Here is a 23,915-nt window from a genome sequence, read left to right on the forward strand (position 1 = left end):
GTAAGCCATACACACTTTGTTTGATACATTAACTGTATTGTCTGAACACAAAGTACCTCATTGTTCTCACGAAAACACGATGGATTTATTAGGAGATGTGTGCTGTTAGCCAGACCTTCAGCACGGGAGAGATGAGTGAGCAATTTGAGGTTTGTTTTGGTCTGGGGTGGACGTCAGGCTGGCGCAGGCGCAGTAACCAGAGGCGGGTGGTGACAACCCGGGCGCGCTCGCGAGTGTGTAACGTGTCACGCCGACGGTGACGGATAACTTGTCACTGTCTGTGTCACGCCAAGTGTGTTGTTACATGAATATAGAAGCAGATTTATAAGGTTGTAACAATCAGATTAGTTTTTTTCCTCACTCGGTGCCACAGTCATTACGATGGCGCGGGTCCAGTTAAGCATTTATAATCACCAGGAGGTACTATGAAAGCTGAATTACAGTCGGTTATGGAGTATGAATATTTTTGATGATAGGTATTGACTTGTAGTTGTTGCCAGACTCATCGTAGAGGATTGTGAGGGGGTGTTATGACTTGTACTTTAAGTCACATCCATATAGGAATAGTTCGATGTTGTGGCTGGCTGTTCGTAAAAGGGTAGGCTCTCTTGGGGCTTAGAGTGTGAGTATGAGGGTCACTGACAGTGGTTCTGTTGGGTCGTGTTTACGAGGCGTGTGCTTTTGGCTCGTCCTCACGTATTTCAGTATCGGGTTGCGACGGGCAATTACAGAGGCATGCTGGCGCCACGGCCCGAACACGCACTCTCTCTCTCTCTCTCTCTCTCTCTCTCTCTCTCTCTCTCTCTCTCTCTCTCTCTCTCTCTCTCTCTCTAGGGTGGGTCGTGGTGATGTGATTGTGGCTCTCCCGCCGCTGGTGGCGCCAGGGGCGGTGGGGTTATAACACCCCCCCCCTCACCCCCACCCGAGTCCGGCAGTACGACCCTCCCAGCATGATGGTACGACCCATGAGTTCGATGACGCGTCGCTCTGACCCGCCCCTGGGTATGATGGTCTGGCCTTTAACCTGGCCCTTGTGGGTCAGGTTCAAGGCCAGGTCGTCATGCTCAATGGGTCGTACAGTCGTGCTCAAGGACGGTACCCCTGGTGCTTAAAAGACCAGGTTCTCGTGCTTAAAGGTCGTGCTCGGTGATCTTCCCTTCGTACTCAAGGGTCGTACCGCTTTCCTCAAGGGGTTGATCATGGCGATGATGTCAGCTGGGGGACTTGAATGGTGTTGGCGTCTTTGAGGGAGAGACGCTCCCTCACTCGGTGAGGGCGTCATCGTACGGCAGCGGACGTCGGGCGGACGGCTGGGGGGGTGCCTGCACGCCTGCCAGCCGTAGGGCGGTTTGTCCCAGGAGAGATAAACCAGCGGGTGACTGCTGGTGGTACGTCCCTGACGTCTTAGGACGTGGCCCCTAAGGGGGACAGGACACCACCCAGCTGTTTAAACTTAAACAGTCATGACGTAGTGAACATGGCCGGTCTGGAACACCCGTGCTGGAGGCTGGATAGTTCGTGGAAAATTTTCCAGGTATTTGGATCTCTCTCTCTCTCTCTCTCTCTCTCTCTCTCTCTCTCTCTCTCTCTCTCTCTCTCTCTCTCTCTCTCTCTCTCTCTCTCACACACACACACACACACACACACACACACACACACACACACATGAGGTCATATGGGGGAGGTGGTTATGTTGGGAGGGGGGTGAGAGCAGACATGTGGCGGCGATGGAATTAAGAGTTTTTGTGTCGTTGTTTAATGGGTCGTCGGAGCTTGTATTGTTTTGTATGAGGGATAGAGTGGCAGAAGGAAGGAGTGAGGAGGGGTGTGGTGTGGGTGGTAGAGGTGAGGGAGGAGGTGGAGGTGGTGGGTTGGGGAGGTTGCAGTCTCAGCTGGCTACTAGCAGTTGTTGCCATGCTTACAAGGAACGCACACGTAACTGGACTTTCGGCGATATCTTGATGCACTCAGCAGGATATCTTGATGCACTCAGCAGGATATCTTGATGCACTCAGCAGGATATCCTGATGTACTCAGCAGGATATCTTGATGCACTCAGCAGGATATCCTGATGCACTCAGCAGGATATCTTGATGCACTCAGCAGGATATCTTGATGCACTCAGCAGGATATCTTGATGCACTCAGCAGGATATCTTGATGCACTCAGCAGGATATCTTGATGCACTCAGCAGGATATCCTGATGTACTCAGCAGGATATCTTGATGCACTCAGCAGGATATCCTTAGGCTCTCACGATATCCACGACACTTAGGATGATACCATAAGGAACACAAGATATAGTAAGGCACTCATTATTATATATTGAATCACTCTGGATAACGTCATACATAGGATGATATCATGAGGCACTCAGGATACCGTAAGACACTCAGGATGATATCATGAGGCACTCAGGATACGGTACGACACTCAGGATGATATCATGAGGCACTCACAGTCTCATCATTTCCTCAAGTAGGTGGAGCCTCCTTAATCCTCCACCGAGTTACAGTAGAGTACATTCCCTACAGGAGAAAGAGGCGTACGCCACAGGGAATTCTAGGAGGAAATGAGTTATGAGTTTGAGAAATATGAGTAGGAAAGAATGAGTGCGATTGGCTCAACCCTCACCGACAACACACGCACACTAACTCTTATTTCCCACTTCCACCAAAACTCTTGTCAAATATTTTTCCTCTTCTTATTTCTTCCTCTTATTAACCCAGTCCGTATTTCAGTTAAGGTGTCAAGCATGAAGACGATATTGGAACTTACGAACATTGGCGAGATGTTGCCGTAAGTCGGGGCAAGCGCGTAGCGCTCACCGCAGAAAGGTCTAGGGTTGTGAAGAACACATCGTGTGAGTTACGCCTTGTCAGGTGTTGTGTGTGAGATGGAGAGACTTAATTGTGTGTCTTTGGAATGAAAGCCGACAGCCTACGTGTGGGTGAGGCAGAAAGGAAAGACGATCCTCCCGAGCCAGGGGAGGAGTGACACTCGACAGCCACGGAAGTGCTGGCCCAGTGCGCACCTGCTACTAAGCGCCCGATACCCAGGCGGGATAGTACCGGCAGTGTCCCTCTCCCTGGTCATGTGGCTGCTTACCAACTGTGTCACTATCCAGCCAGAGAGAGTATGACGGTACGCCCGCCGGCAGCAGCCTGCCAACAGTGTGTGTGTGGGTGGGTGGGTGTGTGTGTGTGTAATGTGATGGAGAAGATGATACAGAGGGAGCGAGATACATGATCCACTTGTAGCCACCATAATGTATACAAACATGGGAGCTGTGGAGGGAGAGGAGCTGCAAGGAAAGAAAACGTTTACGGGGGTGACTCTTCTCTGTCCTCCCACTTTCTATTTTGGAATTTTCATCGACTGGGTTAAGGGATGGCGTTTACTGCTCTTCCCTGCGTCTCGAGTTGAATGTTTTGTCCATTTTCGCCCAAGGGCCTCCTCCTCCTCCTCCTCCTCTTCCCAGCGCATCTGCTAAACGAAAGGTTTTCAATGTAATGGTTTGGTTTGTGGTCTAGGAAGAGTATGGCGTGTGGGCGTGGAGAGTTGGGGAAATATACTTGTAAGAGAGAGAGAGAGAGATTATTTACACCTTTCATTACATGACAGAGGGCGTGCTCGCCCTATCTATGAGTGTCTAAGAGGAGATTTGGCAAAATAGACAGGGCTCGCGCGTCGCGCTCACCACACGTCTTGCTTGTTTCTGTCGGTGCGGCTACTGCAGTGAGTGTGACTCCTGTCTTCATCTGGGAGTGACTTCGTCCATACAACAAGTTTTCTTTTGAAATCTTCTGTAACTGTGCCGTACATGTTTACGTATTTGTCTTGGTCGTACACTGAGTGTTCTTCCATATTTCGTATCCCTGGCTCTCGTGTATTTTTGTGTGTTACAATCCATAGTATTCTTGCAGACTTGATAACTTGTGAGTTTCTTGTCCAGGGGGTTTTGAGGGCCATAAAATTGTCGTTTATCCCCTCAGCGTTTTTTTTCTTACATTTTGTCCTGCGTAGATGACCATTTGTTGGTGACACAGACACACTGGTATAGAGATCGCCAACCCTGTGGTCCTTAAGCAGAGGCAGGAGAAGCCCAGGGGTTAGCTAGCCATCGTTGAACTGTGCCAGACCAGTGCTTTAGACCTGTAAGTGGGGGACTCTGGTGGGCACAGCGCCAGGGAAGGGGGGTGTGGGTATATCTGCGGTGGCGAGAGAGAGAGAGAGAGAGAGAGAGAGAGAGAGAGAGAGAGAGAGAGAGAGAGAGAGAGAGAGAGAGAGAGGCGTGGGAGACCCTTCAGAGGAAGAATGTTGGGAATGTGTGGGTAAATCCTCCAGGGGAATGAGTCGTTCGTTCCAAGGTTAATGTTAGTGTAGGTTCTTATCCTCCCCCAGGGTATTGGTGGGTTTCTCCTGTTAGGGGTATAACGCCGCGAGCGAGGCGCCCTACCTTCCACGAGGCATTTGTCGTCGTCACCGGGTGGAAAGAAGTCGAGGACTTGTTTGCCCCCAAAGGAGTGTACCTCACTCTGCTCCCGCTCCGAGCGCAGCCTCGAAAACTGCAGAAGCCCCCATGAAAATATTCCCTAGGGTTGCCCTAACTCACTGACTGTCGTTTCCAGGGTCACGCGGCTTCTGGGCCATCGGTATGTGTTATTTTTCCTCACTCCAGATAATGTTTATGGGCCGTTGTCCTTGCCAGAGCCGCCCGCCCGGCTGCTAGGCCTGCGTCATATGTGGGGGTCGAGAAAGTTGCGTCTAACGTAAGGTGAAGAAGCTTTTGTCGCCCCAAGGGTCGTGCGACGGACCGCTTCTCTTGGATTTCACCGACGACCCTGACGTTTAAGGACACCTGCCGCTGCTGCTGCTGCAGTGATTAAGCGAGACGATTAAGCTTATGCCGTCCAGAGAATTCGACCTAGTCTGCTGCAAGGCATGAGTAAGACAGCTGCCGTAGTCACGGTTCCTGCAGATGTGTTTTCGCAGTATAGTCTGACGTGGAAGTGGTGGTATAAACCTCAGGATTACACACACACAAGGTCTTGTCTCAGTGGTACAGAGCTCAGGTGTCGTTACGTCTGTGTCACGAGCGAGGGACGCGATCGTAAAGAAAGCGTTCTGTTACTTCGAGCTCAAGTCATCTTTCAGGAGGTGGAACGAGTGGTCCGGGGGGGGGGACTGTGACCCCTCACTCTTGACGAAGCGTTCGCAGGGAAATGTCTGACGGGTTTAGAAAACTTTTTGATCATCCGCTTGTTACACTAAAGTTACTCGCTGCGGTAACTAGTTCGTGCCCGTTGCTAGTGTTCTGGGAAACAAGTTTGGGGCACTGCCATTCTAGGTGCCGTGAGGAAGTAGTTGGGGCGCTGTCGTTATTAGCGTCGTCAGGAAGTAGTTGGGGCTCTGTCGTTATTAGCGTCGCGAGTAAGTAGTTGGGGCGCTGCCGTTGTTAGTGCCTTCAGGAAGGGTTGTGCGGGAAATGGTTCAAATGTTTCAAACTGTAGCCCCTCCCCCCGGCCGGCAGTTACTTGGGACAACGAGACAATGCGACCGTTTACAGAGGCCGTCGGCCGCTGGGTGCCCCCCGCACGCCAGACACACCCCCCGGCCGCCGCCACCCCTTACCTACCCAGACCTCGGGGGCGCTCGTCTGTCCTACCTCTTAATTTTTCCCTCTAGTCCTCCCTGTCGATCTGGTCGGTGAAACATCCTGAGACAACAGGTCCTCCGTCAGGAGAGGAACGAGGGGCGTCATCACCGTCCTGCCGACGCAAGGCCGGGGAGGGACCATAATCTGCAGCGTACGACGCTTCCCCCCCCATCCATCCTGGTTGCCGGCTAGGTTTTTTTTTGCGTGATCGCCCCCACCCCGACGCTTGGTCGCAGCCCTCAACATCCAGATTCCCTGTCCTTCCGTCATGGCGTGATCGGAGCAGGAAGGGGGCAGTGAAGGGAACGCGATGTTATCACGTCTGGTGTCGCAAAAACAAGATCGAACCGCGTGTGAACCACCACCACCGCCCCTCCTCCCCCCCGTAACTGTGCCAGGGTCAAGAAATGGCTGCATGGCACCTCTACCCCGTGGGGTGCAGGAGTGTAACACTGTCGAAAGAGTTCACGCCACACTCGTATCTTGTTCTCAGTGCCCGGGGGACACACGCCTCGCCCCCGCATACACACACTCACACACAGTTAACGTCTCCTTAGTGATGAGTCGGGAGGAGGTGGTGGTGGTGGTAGGAGCGGCTGTAATGGTGCCAGTATTATAGTGATCGATGCCAGGTATGGATGGCACTGGTGGGGCCCGGTGCCGTGGATGATCGAAAAGGGAGTACCACGACGGGGAGGTTCTGATCGGTAAAAAGGGGATGTGTGTAAAAGGGCCGCGTGAGACAGGCTGTGGCACTAGGAAAAAGAGAGAGTCCGTGTCTCTGAAAAAAGTTGAGTTGTGAAGCCTTGTGAGGAAGGATATGGTATCAGAATTCATTTGAGGTGACCATATCGTATAAGGCATCAGTTGGTGAAACGTTCCCGGTGTCGTCTTATTAATTGCACGTCTCTGTTTCACTGACGTGCTGTGTGATTGTGTTTGGTAGAGTGAACCATGCTGCCAAGTGGTGTAGTGTGAGATACGTGTCGGTGGAAAATAACGGTGAGCACCACTGGTTTAGGGACGACGGGCGAGTTTGACACAAGAGTCAACCCCAGGGGCGAATGACATCGTTGTCGGACCGTAGGACACCATCAGAACGGATCCTTCCAGCCATAGGACGCTACCAGAGCAGATCCTTACGTGCTGCTGGACAGCACCCGTGAAGTATAAGAAGGCTGGCCATTAGACACTCAGGTTGGCTACAGCAATCTGATTATACATGATACAAGCGCCAACTGTAGCTGGGATCCTACAGCCACTGGAGGAAGAGAAGGAGGACGATTGAGTCCAGCAGTAAAGACGCCCACGAGAGGAACAGGGCACTGAGCACCCAATCTCCGACGGAGGCAGTGTCCCTCCATGTGGGGACGCCGGATCCAGACGCCGCGCCTCCTGGACGTAGGTGAGTCAACCCCCTTCTGGCTGGACTCCAGCAGGACCGCCAGTATACCTCGTGAAGGAACTAAGGGGGGAGGGTCTCTTGAAAGCCAGGGTCTCATGTTATTCTGTGGGTTCTAGGAATATAGTGAGGATGGTATATAGTTATCTAATAGCCAGGGTCTCAGTTTAGTGGTGTGGTTTCTATGAATGTGTTGAGAATGGTGTGATATTATCTAATAGCCAGGGTTTCAGTTTAGCGATGTGGTTTCTATGAATATGTTGAGAATGGTGTAATGTTATCTAATAGCCAGGGTCTCAGTTTAGTGATGTGGTTTCTATGAATATGTTGAGAATGGTTTAATGTTATCTAATAGCCAAGGTCTCAGTTTAGTGATGTGGTTTCTGGGATGTAGCCAATGGTATGTTGTTTTCTAACAGTCAGGGTCGTAGTCTTGGTCTCTGGTTTCTAGGGATGTGTGGAGAAGATTATGTTGTTTTCTGATAGCCAAGTCTGAGTCGTATTCTATGGTTTCTGAAGATGCGTCGAAAAGCAAGTGTTTTCTTCTTATATATGGTCTCACTTGTTCTCTGGCCTTTCAAGATGAACGTGATAAAAACTTATACATACTCAGCCATGTATGATACGTGTATCACACAGAAATACATAGTCAGCCATGTATGATACGTGTATCATATACAAAAATATAGTCAGCCATGTATGATTCGTGTATCATACACAAAAATACATAGTCAGCCATGTATGATACGTTTATCATACACAAAAATACATACTCAGGAATGTATGACACGTGTATCATACACAAACCAGTCATTCAAATAGATAGATTTTCTATCTCTGTCTATGCGAGGCTATGGCTGGCGGCTGTCGAACCTTAGCGAATTGTGTCAGAATGTAGAAAAGTATTGTATCATGTATACTGCACTACTGTATTGTGGTGTTGTGCCAGTATATTTTTTTGTGAAGTACTGCATTGTGCTTCTAAAATGTCGCCAGAATCTGTCTCAGTCAACATGATCCTCGTGTCTTCATAAAAGTATTTGACTTCTTGAAGTGAGCTGTGAGATCGTGACGTCATCACTGTGGGCCATTATAAAGTGTCTTGTACACATGAACCCCGACACAGGGTCCCATGTACACATGAAGCCCGACACAGGGTCCCATGTGCACATGAACCCCGACACAGTGTCCCATGTACACATGAACCCCGACACAGGGTCCCATGTACACATGAAGCCCGACACAGGGTCCCATGTACACATGAACCCCGACACAGGGTCCCATGTGCACATGAACCCCGACACAGTGTCCCATGTACACATGAACCCCGACACAGTGTCCCATGTACACATGAACCCCGACACAGGGTCCCATGTACACATGAACCCCGACACAGGGTCCCATGTACACATGAACCCCGACACAGGGTCCCATGTACACATGAACCCCGACACAGGGTCCTATGTGCACATGAACCCCGACACGGTCTCATGTGCACATAAACCCTCATATTGGATCCCATGTGAACATAAACCTCAGGACAGGATCCCATATACACATAGCCCATGAGACGGCATCCCATGTGCACATAAACTGTGACACAGCATCCCATGTGCACATAAACTGTGACACAGCATCCCATGTGCACATAAACTGTGACACAGCATCCCATGTGCACATAAACTGTGACACAGCATCCCATGTGCACATAAACTGTGACACAGAATCCTGTGTACACTTACATGTAAAACCGGTCACGGAGTCTGTGTTTACGTAAACCCTCTCAAGTGTACAATGTCCATAAACCATCTCTCATGTTTACATGTGCACGTAATCCCTTTCCCATGATTACATATGCACATGACCTCTCCTACATGAGTACATATGCACATGACCCCCCATCTCATGATGACCTGTGTGTATATACCATCTCTCACATGAGTACATAGGCACACAACCCCTCTCATTAATACATGTGCACATAACACCCTCTCACATGAGTATATGTGCATATACCCCCCCTCCACCCTCTCTTACATGAGTACACACACACACACACACACACACACACACACACACACACACACACACACACACACACACACAGCTAGGCAGGGAGTGTTTACATAAGTGTTGGTGGTAAGCATGAGTGTACATTCCATCATAAGTAACACAATATTGCCGGGTTCTTTACATGGTGAGAGAGAAAGAGAGAAGGGGCCACCCCTTCACATGTGCCTTCAACATGGCCGACCCTCCCCGTCTGGTTTCGTCATTCGTTCGTAGATTTTTGGTGTAGGAATTTCTCTTGTACGGTTGTAAGTGCGGGTGAGAAACAGACCCATCCAGCGGAATATGGTCTCTCTCTCTCTCTCTCTCTCTCTCTCTCTCTCTCTCTCTCTCTCTCTCTCTCTCTCTCTCTCTCTCTCTCTCTCTCTCTCTCTCTCTCTCTACTAAAAAATGCTTTTTTCGTCTCTAGCAAATTAGATTTTAAAGTCAGTTAGTTTACCTCGAGTTTACATGGAACTCGCCTCAGGGTCTCGTTTTTATCCCCGGAGCTCGGTCGGGAGAAAACGGGGCATTGTCCATCCATCCTCCCCCTTGATCAACCAGGCTGTTGTTGCTTCTAGCGGCCTTAACACGTTCTCATAAAAGTTGTCTTCCACGGCCCCGTTGTCTTTGGGTGTTTTCCTGCAGTGTATGTGACGGTGTTCGTCCACATGTCATCCTTCGGCCCTCGCTTGGTGACGCAACATCTGAAAGGAAGGACTGAATTACTTTTTCAGTTATATTCATAGGGTCGGATTTATTATGAAACCTCCCCCTTCCCCCCCGACACACACACACACATACACACACACACACACACACACACACACACACACACACACACACACACACACACACACACACACTGGCAGGCGACAGGACAATGATGGCCAAATACTTGATGCCCCACTCGTACAGTCAGCTCAGTCTTATACGACTTGATTCATGGTTGATGTTCTGTGATGGATGAGCCTCGTGTTTGGACTGGGGTGCAGGACGCAACACCCGGGGGGCGCCTCCCCGATGTAGTGTTGCGTGCTGTGTCGTGTTGCCTCAGGAACTGTGTTGACATCACATGCAACACAGAGGGCCATGGGTTAGTGTTCCAGACTGTAGTGTTGCCCCAGGAACTGTCTTGCGATCACAGGAGCAACACACAAGGATTATCTTAGTGTTCCTGTATGTAGTGTTCCACTGAGGGAAGTGTTCCAGTACGTAGTGTTCCACTGAGGGAAGTGTTCCAGTACGTAGTGTTCCACTGAGGGAGGGGCTGGAATGGTTATGTATACATGTTTCGGAAAGTCTTCCATCTCTCGAGCCCCAGTGACACATGACGACCAACGTGTGGTTCGGGAGTCGTCCAGTGTTACCAGTTTTTGAACCCGTTTCCTGGCGATACGACCCTCGAACACGACGGGGCAACCCTTGGCCTTTGACCTGACCTACAAGGAGGCAGGAGCTGGGTTCCCGAGTCCTCCCCCTGACCCTCTTGTCTTACCATAAGGACTGTTCTCTCATCTTTGCCCACGTGATGTAAGGTTCACTGGGCATAAGATGGACAGGAAGATAGTGCTATGCCAAGTGTCACTTCTATCACTCGCCCACCCTTCTCTGTGTACCCCTCCCCCACCTTACTGGACATAGAAAGCTCCCTCCTTACCCACCATCTCCCTTTTCTGTGAGACACACCCAGTCAGACCTCCCCCAACTATGGCCTCCTGTGGTACACCAGGTTTAAGTGTGTTTGGGTTCACCGCTCAAGTGTGGTCTGAGTGCGTGAGGCCGTCAGGTGTGGCCCGAGAGGTGTGTGTGGTCACAGGTAGGGTCTGAGAGTGTGTGAGGGTTCGGCAGTCAAGTGTGGCCTGCGCGTAGGGCTGGAGGGACACCACACAGGTGTGGTCCCAGTGTAGGGCTGGAGGGATACCACCATTATTGAAGGGATTTGGAGAAATCCCATTGTTTTGATCATCGTTTCCTTCATATGAAACTAGATATACCTCATGATCTGCATAGGGATAACTATGTGTTCAGTGAGGGAGGAGATGAACTCAAAACCCTCTCCATTACCAAGTGTATCTAAGCACGTCAGCATTAGCGTGTCTCGGATGAATAGAATGTCTGATAGACGAGAACGTATGCAGTCGACCCTCCACATTATTAAGTGTATGGAAGCACTCGAGGAGGGACGAACCCTGGAGGAACACAGGGCACTTCCCTGATGAGGAGGCTCAGCATCGTGAGTATTATGAGGGAGGAGCGGGGGTGTTTGTTTGTATATTTCTCCGACCATTCATAGCCCCAGTTTCATTCACATAACACGGCTTACACACTCACAGGTAAATATACACACATCCAGCCCAGAGATAGCTTTAATATCTTTATTGTCTCTCTCCTCTCTCTCTCTCTCTCTCTCTCTCTCTCTCTCTCTCTCTCTCTCTCTCTCTCTCTCTCTCTCTCTCTCTCTCTCTCTCTCTCTCTCTCTCTCTCTCTCTCCACGGTGGCTGTGAATATTTTTTCCTTAGCGTCGTCGTCATGTAAACCAAACATATAAGATCCTCAGTCAGACGTGTGTGTCCCCCCACACACTCCACCATACAATGTGTGGTGAGGTGGTGTGTAGTCCGTACGCTGCATGTTGGCCTCGCCATCATGTCTTTCATGAGTATTTGAGTGATAATGAGGAGGAAAAATGTAATTTGTTATGTGGATGATGCCGTGTAGAAAACGGTGGAAGGGGCATCATCATCATCAGCTGTACAATGAGTGGGTGGTTCATTTCCAGTTTATATGGGTCATTGTCTTTCCAAGTCATGGTTGGAGTGATGGAAATACCAGTTTGTATGATGGGATTAACTAGGAGTGTCTTCGTATGTATAGTGACGTGAGTCCTTGTTTTACGTGCAGTGGCTTGAGTCATCATTATGTTACGTACTGTGACGTGAGTCCCTATGTTACGTACGGTGACGTGAGTCCTTATGTTACGTACGGTGACGTGAGTCCTTATGTTATGTAGAGTGACGTGAGTGATTATGTTCCTCTCTTCCCTCAGTCACTTTTACAAAGATGACTATGTTTTTGTGACCATTTCTCTCCGTAACATACAGTCTCCCACTCAGCTTTACACTTTTTGTGTCTTGCTCGCTCGCTCATGAAACATATGTGGTGAATAAGTACACATTGCAGTGTACACACTCAGTGTTGGATTGTTACGGTCATCTCTCTCTCTCTCTCTCACTAAGGAAGAGGAAATGCTTCAGAAAATTGGACTGTTCTGAGCAACTGTTTAAAAGAGAACATTATTTTTTTTCCACGAATTGATGAAATAAATTTGTTAAAGAATCTGTCTTCCGGAAAGTGACTGTTTCTTGGTGCCATCTTACACGGTCTTGTTCTCCCACACATACTACTCGACTATCATTTTAGTTTTTTCATGTATCATCATTGTATCATGTATCATCATGTATCACCATTGTAGTGTGGTAATAATGATTTCTTTTTCCAAATATACGTTTTCGTCCGCACGAGTAACTGAGACTCGAACTTCTCCCCCACGAATTCGTAAGAATCCGGTTTGGTTCAGTGATTCATACGGTTCCTGCGATTCACGATTTGCCCTAGCTGTTCATCACGTAGCGTGCGAATATCGGGGGTTCCACATTACCGTTGTCGATGCAGCCACAGCGTCATCATCTCCTGTTGAGATTGGCCTGTTCCCGTTATCCTTCTGTTGGGTACACAACGGTCTGGTATATTCGGTTTCCTCTAGGTTTAGTGAAGGTGGATAAGTGACCATGTTTATGTCGTTTTGTCTCTCGTCGTCCAGTACGTCCCCTTTAGGCAATCTCTCCATCACACACACACACACACACACACACACACACACAGATGGGAGAAGGGTGAGTCAAAGGAACCAGACGTATGGCAGTTACTAAGCAAGAAGCAAGGGGGGGAGGGCCCTGCTCTCTTGTTATGTAATATGTACCAGGCTTCGCCATATGTTAAAGTGTATGTGTGTTGTGTCGTCCTGGGTGAGAAGTCTGTGGTTGCCACACCACCACGGGGTGTAACGCACGCCCCCTCGCCTCTCTCTCTCTCTCTCTCTCTCTCTCTCTCTCTCTCTCTCTCTCTCTCTCTCTCTCTCTCTCTCTCTCTCTCTCTCTCTCTCTCTCTCCCCAGGCGTTAGTGAAGCTACAGCTTCTCCTTACGTACATGTCGTGGAGGCGAGCGGCCACCGAGGAAACAAAAGAGACTTTTCATGAAGGTAATAAGGCAGTGTGTGTGTGTGTGTGTTGGGGGGGTTCGTCCCTGCGTGGCTGTTGGCGGCTACTAATTGGTCATTAGCTCCCCCCCTCCTCCCGTCGGCGCCACAGAAAACGGGATGTACTCCGCAAGCGCCATTCTTGGAAGTTTTGGGAGACTTCGGGTGAACAAAGAGGTCATAAATGGTTCATTTGTCTTCAGGCTCTTGGATCTTGTTGATGGCGGTGGACGCATTTGCATACGTGATGGATGCGTCGGGGAGCAAAGGGTTGTGGGTGGGGGTGTGGGGGGCCCATCATTGCCAAAGGCTTTCATCGAGACTTGGTGATCGAGGGTTGAAAGTCCACTCTTGGGCAACTTCCTCTGAGCGACTTGACGATCATAATGAATACTACTGTCTTCCCCCCCTCGATCATGGGTTGCTGTTGGTCGGCATCGCCTCGTCCACAAGTCGCAGAAAACGTTCAATTTGACACTTGAGAATACATAAAAAACGGGGAAACTGTTTTTAAAGTGGAAGGAATGATGAGCCGTCGGTCTTGGCTGTAGAGGAAAACTGGGGGTGGGACACGTCGCCGCTCACAGCAGAACAAAACTGGGGAGTTGTTGTACTGGGGGGGCGCGCCGTCTGCGGCACCCACCCTCCCTAGTCGCAGCGACGGATCGACCCTGTGATCAACTCGAATCCCGTTTCTCATGTATGTGGGTTTTTGTAGCAGGGTGGGCGTGTCCTTATATGGGCAGCGGTGCCTGGTGAGTCAGCCAAACTACCCCGGGGAGGCAGTCAGGGGGTGGGCGACAGTGCTGGGTCTGCCTCCTCCATACCCTCGTCCAACACACCCCGGGGAGGCAGTCAGGGGCCGGGCGACAGTGCTGGGTCTGCCTCCTCCATACCCTCGTCCAACACACCCCGGGGAGGCAGTCAGGGGCCGGGCGACAGTGCTGGGTCTGCCTCCTCCATACCCTCGTCCAACACACCCCGGGGAGGCAGTCAGGGGGCGGGCGACAGTGCTGGGTCTGCCTCCTCCATACCCTCGTCCAACACACCCCGGGGAGGCAGTCAGGGGCCGGGCGACAGTGCTGGTTCTGCCTCCTCCATACCCTCGTCCAACACACCCCGGGGAGGCAGTCAGGGGGCGGGCGACAGTGCTGGGTCTGCCTCCTCCATACCCTCGTCCAACACACAGCGCGACGCCCGAATAACAAACGCTGGGCCAGGCTGGACCAGGTCGGGCTAGGCCGTCCAACAGACCCACCTCCTCCTCCTCCTCCTCCTCGGCCGCGAAGCAGCGCCCCTTCTGTATCCCCGGGAAATATTTTTACTCCTGATAAACCCTTTGGGGGGTCGAACACAAGGGAGAGATTAAGGAGGTGAAGGGCTAGGGCAGAGGGGAGTGTTGGGGAGGGGAGAGAGAGAGAGAGTACGTGGTGTTGGAGGGAGGGGGGGGGTGAGGTTAATCACCCCAGGACGAGTGTGTGTGTTTAGTGGGAGGAGAGGGGGAGGCAACGTGTTTATACTGGGGAAAAAATATCTTGTTTGGAGGGAAGAAAATTGCTTTTGGAGTGACGCGGTGAAGACTTTCAGAATACAATATATTATCCCTTTTTGAAGTGAAGTTCATATATATATATATATTGTTACGAATTCAAATATAATATATATTCGGACAAGGTCGCCAATTTATATTGTTACGAACTCAGCACTTATTATAGCAAGGTCGCCAGCAACATATATATGTTACAAATACTCTACTGGTCCTCGTCTTTGCAAGGACGGTAGATTTGTAATATAGCACAACTCAGGATGACGCTATCTTAACGTTATAGGGTTAAACAAACACAAAGGTTAGAATTACTTATAATGAGAAGAATTCAAATGTACAAGGTGAACACATAAATCAGGCACGAATCATTTACGTTAACACTGAACATGAGTTTAACATTGAACATTGTTAACAATTCCAGATAAGATTTCAAACCAGGAGATCTCTTTCCGTTGACACTTTGCTCGATAGCATTACACTTAGTTCTGACGTGACACAGTAACAATCGTTGCACTTAGCTAACCTGACGCAACACAGTAACATCATTGTTATACTTAGTTAAGCTTGACTTGACACAGTAACATATCATTACACTTAGTTAAGCTTGGCATGACACAGTAAACATCTTACAACCTAGTCATACTTGACGGGACACAGTAACATCTTACAACCTAGTCATACTTTGACGGGACACAGTAACATCTTACAACCTAGTCAAACTTGACGGGACACAGTAACATCTTACAACCTAGTCAAACTTGACGGGACACAGTAACATCTTACAACCTAGGGCAGCGGTGGCTACGGGGTTCGAGACAGGGAAGCCTACATTACCTTTTGTTGTTGGGCTCGAGACTGGTGAAGGAATCAAGGTCTCAGACGATTGTCTGAGCTTTTATGTGAATTACCAACAAGGCAGGAACAGCTGGCCACGCCTCGACCCGCCACCTAGTTCTACTATAGGTCAAAATGACACAATTGCCCTTGATAGGTCAAGAGACTGGTTGTCATGCCCTCTCCTCGACTTGATTGGCTGAAGGAGGCCTAAGGTCCGGCCTACACATGTGGCGTGCATCCAGCCTCCTCTGTTCCTTTGTCCATGCCGGCAGCGAACGCACGTGACGACACACCGTAGCTGTTCCCATGGTTGGACCTGACGCCGTCGACCTGACGTTTGGGTGTTACAGGGCTGGTCAAGGTCTGGGTCAAGACATGATTACTAAGGCAATCAACACGGTCAGGGAGGGTGAGATCCGGGCCGATAGAAGCCGCTCCCTACACCCAGGACACGTCATACACAGAGATACACCAAGACACATACGAACCACGTGGACACAAACACACGTGTTCCGTAACACCCCCCTCCTTAAAGGAGAAAATTCCTAGAAGAGGAATTTTCTAGCGTTAAGAGCGGGATAAACAATCGGCTAACACATTATGTGCGCCAGCAATATGGTGAATATCTAACTGTACTCTTGAAAAAGAAACAAGGCCCACCTGATTAATATCTGACTCCGATCCCATAACTTCTTAACATTTTGAAGGGTTGGTAGTCAGTACACTCTAAACCGATTGCCTGAAGGACACAAATACTTCCCACGTATTCCCTGCGTGTCGTAGAAGGCGACTAAAAGGGAAGGGAGCGGGGGGCTGGAAATCCTCCCCTCTCGTTTTTTTTTTTCATTTTTTTTTTTCCAAAAGAAGGAAGAGAGAAGGGGGCCAGGTGAGGATATTCCCTCAAAGGCCCAGTCCTCTGTTCTTAGCGCTACCTCGCTAATGCGGGAAATGGCGAATGGTATGAAAAAAAAAAAATATATATATATATAAACTACCTGAATAAATTTGATGGGTATTTACCATGTCCCAGGCTGAGAAGGTAGTGGTAGTAAAGAAAACGCGACGTCAGTAAGAGCCTAGGGTTATCAACCACAACATCTGTAAGACACAATGGGAATCGGTGGCCCACTTCGTACCTGTGGCATCGGTAAAGCCGAAAATCGCGTTAGTTATCGCCCAATCCCAACCATAAGAAGAATCGGCTGTAAGTTAAGTCTTGTCATGGCCTGGCCATATCATCAGGACCCCACACCAGCACACCCCGACACCACCACACACCCACACCACCACACCAGCACACCCCCACACCCCCACACCACCACACACCCACACCACCACACCACCACACCCCCACACCACCACACCCCCACACCACCACACCCCCACACCCCCACACCACCACACCACCACACCCCCACACCACCACACCCCCACACCACCACACCACCACACCACCACACCCCCACACCACCACACCCCCACACCCCCACACCACCACACCACCACACCCCCACACCCCCACACCCCCACACCACCACACCCCCACACCCCCACACCCCCACACCACCACACCCCCACACCCCCACACCACCACACCCCCACACCACCACACCCCCACACCCCCACACCCCCACACCACCACACACCCACACCACCACACCACCACACCCCCACACCCCCACACCACCACACCCCCACACCCCCACACCACACCCCCACACCCCCACACCACCACACCCCCACACCCCCACACCACCACACCCCCACACCCCCACACCACCACACCCCCACACCCCCACACCCCCACACCCCCACACCACCACACCCCCACACCCCCACACCACCACACCCCCACACCCCCACACCCCCACACCACCACACCCACACCCCCACACCCCCACACCCCACACCACCACACCCCACACCACCACACCCCCACACCACCACACCACCACACCACACACCCCCACACCAGCACACCACCACACCCCCACACCACCACACCACCACACCAGCACACCCCCACACCACCACACCACCACACCAGCACACCCCCCACACCAGCACACCACCCACACCCCCACACCACCACACCAGCACACCCCCACACCACCACACCCCCACACCACCACACCACCACACCACGACACCACCACACCCCCACACCACCACACCCCCACACCACCACACCCCCACACCACCACACCACCACACCACGACACCACCACACCCCCACACCACCACACCACCACACCCCCACACCACGACACCCCCACACCACCACACCCCCACACCACGACACCACCACACCACACCCCCACACCACCACACCACCACACCACCACACCACCACACACCCCCACACCACGACACCCCCACACCACGACACCCCCACACCACGACACCACCACACCACCACACCACCACACCCCCACACCACCACACCACCACACCACCACACCCCCACACCACCACACCCCCACACCACCACACCACCACACCCCCACACCACCACACCCCCACACCACCACACCACCACACCACCACACCCCCACACCACCACACCACCACACCACCACACCCCCACACCCCCACACCACCACACCCCCACACCACCACACCCCCACACCACCACACCACCACACCCCCACACCACCACACCCCCACACCAGCACACCACCACACCACCACACCACCACACCCCCACACCACCACACCACCACACCCCCACACCACCACACCCCCACACCAGCACACCACCACACCACCACACCACCACACCCCCACACCACCACACCCCCACACCAGCACACCCCCACACCACCACCGTCTGTGCCTCGCCTTTTTTGCCATCCTGTCAGGGCCGTAGGATCCTACCCCATTCCATCGTAGGACCACCATGGACTCCACCACATTGCTAGGGGTCCTAACAGGGTTGCAAGTTCCCCCATCCTGTCCTAGGACCCCTGTAACCTCTCCTACGTTGCTAGGATCCTCACAGGCACATAGGATCTCACGTCCTATGGTAGGACCCCTGTAACCTCCTGTACGTTGTTAGGATATTGACGAAATACCTTTGCGTCCCTCCGTACACATTCTCACGTCCCTCCGTACACATCCTCACGCGTCCCTCCGTACACTTTCTCACGTCCCTCCGTACACATTGTCACGCGTCCCTCCGTACACTTTCTCACGTCCCTCCGTACACATCCTCACGCGTCCCTCCGTACACTTTCTCACGTCCCTCCGTACAGATCCTCACGCGTTCCTTCGTACACTTCCTCCCGTCACTCCGCCCGTCCCTCCGTACACATCCTCACGCGTCCCTTCGTACACTCTTCTTACCTGACTTCCATCCGTGTCGTCATAGTGTGGCCTGTCTTCAGGCACCAGAGAACACTTGTACCATCCTCTCGCTATGACCCATTACCAGTGTGTGTGTTGTGGCTACCACGCCTGGCTGTTCTTTCCTCTGTTCCTAGTGTGTGGGGGGTGGACTGAGGGGCCTTCCTCCCTCCGTCCCTCCTCCCGTGGTAGCTCATCCCACTCAGGCCAGGGTACAGCCCTCACTGCATGGCTCTGCATCCTTTCCCTCAGGTTGTATGTGGCTCCTCAAATGTGAAGACCAAGGGTTCGAGATGTATTCCAGTGATGTATATATATATATATACATATATATATATATTATCTTGTGGAGGCTAAGGTGAAGATTAGTATGGGTTTTCAGAAAAGAGGAGTGAATGTTGGGGTGAAGAAGGTGGTGAGAGTAAGTGAGCTTGGGAAGGAGACCTGTGTGGGGAAGTACCAGGAGAGACTGTGTACAGAATGGAAAAAGGTGAGAACAATGGAAGTAAGGGGAGTGGGGGATGAATGGGATGTATTTAGGGAATCAGTGATGGATTGCGCAAAAGATGCTTGTGGCATGAGAAGAGTGGGAGGTGGGCTGTTTAGAAAGGGTAGTGAGTGGTGGGATGAAGAAGTAAGAGTATTAGTGAAAGAGAAGAGAGAGGCATTTGGACGATTTTTGCAGGGAAAAAATGCATTTGAGTGGGAGAAGTATAAAAGAAAGAGACAGGAGGTCAAGAGAAAGGTGCAAGAGGTGAAAAAAAGGGCAAATGAGAGTTGGGGTGAGAGACTATCAGTAAATTTTAGGGAGAATAAAAAGATGTTCTGGAAGGAGGTAAATAGGGTGCGTAAGACAAGGGAGCAAATGGGAACTTCAGTGAAGGGCGTAAATGGGGAGGTGATAACAAGTAGCGGTGATGTGAGAAGGAGATGGAATGAGTATTTTGAAGGTTTGTTGAATGTGTCTGATGACAGAGTGGCAGATATAGGGTGTTTTGGTCGAGGTGGTGTGCAAAGTGAGAGGGTTAGGGAAAATGATTTGGTAAACAGAGAAGAGGTAGTAAAAGCTTTGCGGAAGATGAAAGCCGGCAAGGCAGCAGGTTTGGATGGCATTGCAGTGGAATTTATTAAGAAAGGGGGTGACTGTATTGTTGACTGGTTGGTAAGGTTATTTAATGTATGTATGACTCATGGTGAGGTGCCTGAGGATTGGCGGAATGCGTGCATAGTGCCATTGTACAAAGGCAAAGGGGATAAGAGTGAGTGCTCAAATTACAGAGGTATAAGTTTGTTGAGTATTCCTGGTAAATTGTATGGGAGGGTATTGATTGAGAGGGTGAAGGCATGTACAGAGCATCAGATTGGGGAAGAGCAGTGCGGTTTCAGAAGTGGTAGAGGATGTGTGGATCAGGTGTTTGCTTTGAAGAATGTATGTGAGAAATACTTAGAAAAGCAAATGGATTTGTATGTAGCATTTGTGGATCTGGAGAAGGCATATGATAGAGTTGATAGAGATGCTCTGTGGAAGGTATTAAGAATATATGGTGTGGGAGGCAAGTTGTTAGAAGCAGTGAAAAGTTTTTATCGAGGATGTAAGGCATGTGTACGTGTAGGAAGAGAGGAAAGTGATTGGTTCTCAGTGAATGTAGGTTTGCGGCAGGGGTGTGTGATGTCTCCATGGTTGTTTAATTTGTTTATGGATGGGGTTGTAAGGGAGGTAAATGCAAGAGTCCTGGAAAGAGGGGCAAGTATGAAGTCTGTTGGGGATGAGAGAGCTTGGGAAGTGAGTCAGTTGTTGTTCGCTGATGATACAGCGCTGGTGGCTGATTCATGTGAGAAACTGCAGAAGCTGGTGACTGAGTTTGGTAAAGTGTGTGGAAGAAGAAAGTTGAGAGTAAATGTGAATAAGAGCAAGGTTATTAGGTACAGTAGGGGTGAGGGTCAAGTCAATTGGGAGGTGAGTTTGAATGGAGAAAAACTGGAGGAAGTGAAGTGTTTTAGATATCTGGGAGTGGATCTGTCAGCGGATGGAACCATGGAAGCGGAAGTGGATCATAGGGTGGGGGAGGGGGCGAAAATTTTGGGAGCCTTGAAAAATGTGTGGAAGTCGAGAACATTATCTCGGAAAGCAAAAATGGGTATGTTTGAGGGAATAGTGGTTCCAACAATGTTGTATGGTTGCGAGGCGTGGGCTATGGATAGAGATGTGCGCAGGAGGATGGATGTGCTGGAAATGAGATGTTTGAGGACAATGTGTGGTGTGAGGTGGTTTGATCGAGTAAGTAACGTAAGGGTAAGAGAGAGGTGTGGAAATAAAAAGAGCGTGGTTGAGAGAGCAGAAGAGGGTGTTTTGAAATGGTTTGGGCACATGGAGAGAATGAGTGAGGAGAGATTGACCAAGAGGATATATGTGTCGGAGGTGGAGGGAACGAGGAGAAGAGGGAGACCAAATTGGAGGTGGAAAGATGGAGTGAAAAAGATTTTGTGTGATCGGGGCCTGAACATGCAGGAGGGTGAAAGGAGGGCAAGAAATAGAGTGAATTGGAGTCATGTGGTATACAGGGGTTGACGTGCTGTCAGTGGATTGAAGCAAGGCATGTGAAGCGTCTGGGGTAAACCATGGAAAGCTGTGTAGGTATGTATATTTGCGTGTGTGGACGTGTGTATGTACATGTGTATGGGGGGGGGGGTTGGGCCATTTCTTTCGTCTGTTTCCTTGCGCTACCTCGCAAACGCGGGAGACAGCGACAAAGTATAAAAAAAAAAAAAAAAAAAAAAATACATATATATATATATATATATATATATATATATATATATATATATATATATATATATATATATATATGCGTACTTGAGAAAGCACCTGCGTGGTACTGCCTGCGTAGTACTGACTTGCAACAAGATTTTGCCATTAAGCAGGGCCTGAAGATGAGTACCTGTGACGACATCTTATTAGGCAGATCGAGAGCAGAGAGAGAGAGAGAGAGAGAGAGAGAGAGAGAGAGAGAGAGAGAGAGAGAGAGAGAGAGAGAGAGAGAGAGAGAGAGGCCTCAGTGCCGGCACTAACCAACAGACTCAGGTTACTGGCGGGGGAGGTGGTGGGGGAGTAGTTCTGGTGACTGGCTGTGTTCTGTGGGCTGTTGCCCCTCCAGGAAATACTTCAGGGGAGGTGGGTGTAGGCAAGGCCCTCTGTGATCCTCCTGCCGCTGGAGGAGGAGGAGGGAGGTGAAGGTAAGGCCCCTTGTTCTGCTGCTGGAGGAGTTGAATGCAACGCCCTCTGTTCTCTGGTGGAGTCATAGCTCGGCCCGCCGAAACTGACCCTCAGAACCAAAGCACAAACGAGTTTGTCTTATTACTTTAGGTCTCCACCCCACATGCTGTGGCCCGGGACACACATTACAGGCACTGGGCCACCCCACATGCTATGGCCTGGGCCACACATTACAGGCACTGGGCCACATTACAGACCGTCGGTACAGATTCTAAAGTGTGTAGTGGGTGCAAATGTGACTGATTATGACGGTAATACTTACGATATGTTGAAATCTTGTTTTCCTTCTCTTGTGTTTGTTATGGAAGAGGAGGAAGGACAAGGAACGGGAAGGAGGGAGAAGGAGAGGTAGGAAAGGGGAACATATGAGAGAAGGGACAGAGAGCCACTTTCAGGTATGGATGAATTGAGGAATGGAGTAACTCAGATAAGAGAACAGGTCCTGACTGGCAGACCTATCTTTATCTACTTGAAGCTAGTTCACTTGAAGCTAGTTCACATAACTACCCTACTCTTCAACCCCCCCCCAACAACCCTCCCATTGGGAATTAGATCACATTACTCTCTTCACGCAAGCACGCAAGATCTCTCTCTCTCTCTCTCTCTCTCTCTCTCTCTCTCTCTCTCTCTCTCTCTCTCTCTCTCTCTCTCTCTCTCTCTCTCTCTCACACACACACATACATCAACGAGACCAGGAGCAAACCGGTCGGTCGGTCGGTCGGGAGGCCCTCATCAATAAAATATGCACCGTGTCCACCATATAAGCCAGCACTCGTAATATCCCTCCCTGGTAAAGCAAGGGCGACGTGCTGCTCCACCCCCCTACATCCCACCCTCAGGGAGAGACGTGATGCCTTCCCCCTTGGTACAAGGGAGACATAGAATGCACCCTTGGTTCCAGAGACATACATGGTGCCCCCAGGACAAGGGTGACACAAGGTGCCCCGCCCTCCTTAGCACAAGGGAGACACAAGGTTCCCCCATGGTACAAGGGAGAAGATATTGGATGCCCGCCCCTGGTGTAAGGGAGACACCAGATCAACCCCTGGTACAAGGGAGACACCAGATCACCCCCCTGGTACAAGGGAAACACTAGATCACCCCCTGGTACAAGGGAGACACCAGATCACCCCCCTGGTACAAGGGAAACACTAGATCAACCCCTGGTACAAGGGAGACACTAGATCATCCCCTGGTACAAGGGAAGCACTAGATCAACCCCTGGTACAAGGGAGACACTAGATCATCCCCTGGTACAAGGGAGACACTAGATCACCTCCTAGTACAAGGGAGACACTAGGTCGCCCTCCCGCCCCGTCCCCCTTGTAGCGTCCTGGTACGAACTAGTGCGCATAGCTTAGATTAAACAATTAGCGACCATCCGGGGGGTGGGGGGGGGGGGGGGGCAGGTCCGGCTAAGGCCGCCCCCGGTTGACAAAGACAGACTGTTCCACAGACGTCCTCCCTCCCTCCTGCCGCCTCCTCTCCCTTCCTCTTCTCACCTCTGTATCTTGAGCTCTTAATATTGCCTCACTCTCACTCCAC

At 50.8% G+C, this 23,915-nt stretch overlaps 1 protein-coding gene across 5 annotated transcripts in view; it reads left to right on the forward strand.

Moving 5' to 3' along the window:
- LOC139757629 (uncharacterized) overlaps nucleotides 1–23,915 on the forward strand; it is a 529,494-nt gene that overhangs the window by 231,799 nt on the left and 273,780 nt on the right. Inside the window, exon 1 of one of the 5 annotated variants that reach the window (XM_071678293.1) lies at nucleotides 11,314–11,346. The exons of the other annotated variants lie outside the window; for them this stretch is intronic. Coding sequence (XP_071534394.1) covers nucleotides 11,329–11,346 — 18 coding nt within the window. The 5' untranslated portion in view covers nucleotides 11,314–11,328. Of the gene's footprint in view, nucleotides 1–11,313; nucleotides 11,347–23,915 lie in introns of those variants that run through there. 5 annotated transcript variants of the gene reach the window in all.

The sequence above is a fragment of the Panulirus ornatus genome, chromosome 27, assembly GCF_036320965.1.
Source record: "Panulirus ornatus isolate Po-2019 chromosome 27, ASM3632096v1, whole genome shotgun sequence".
Lineage (NCBI taxonomy): Eukaryota > Metazoa > Arthropoda > Malacostraca > Decapoda > Palinuridae > Panulirus > Panulirus ornatus.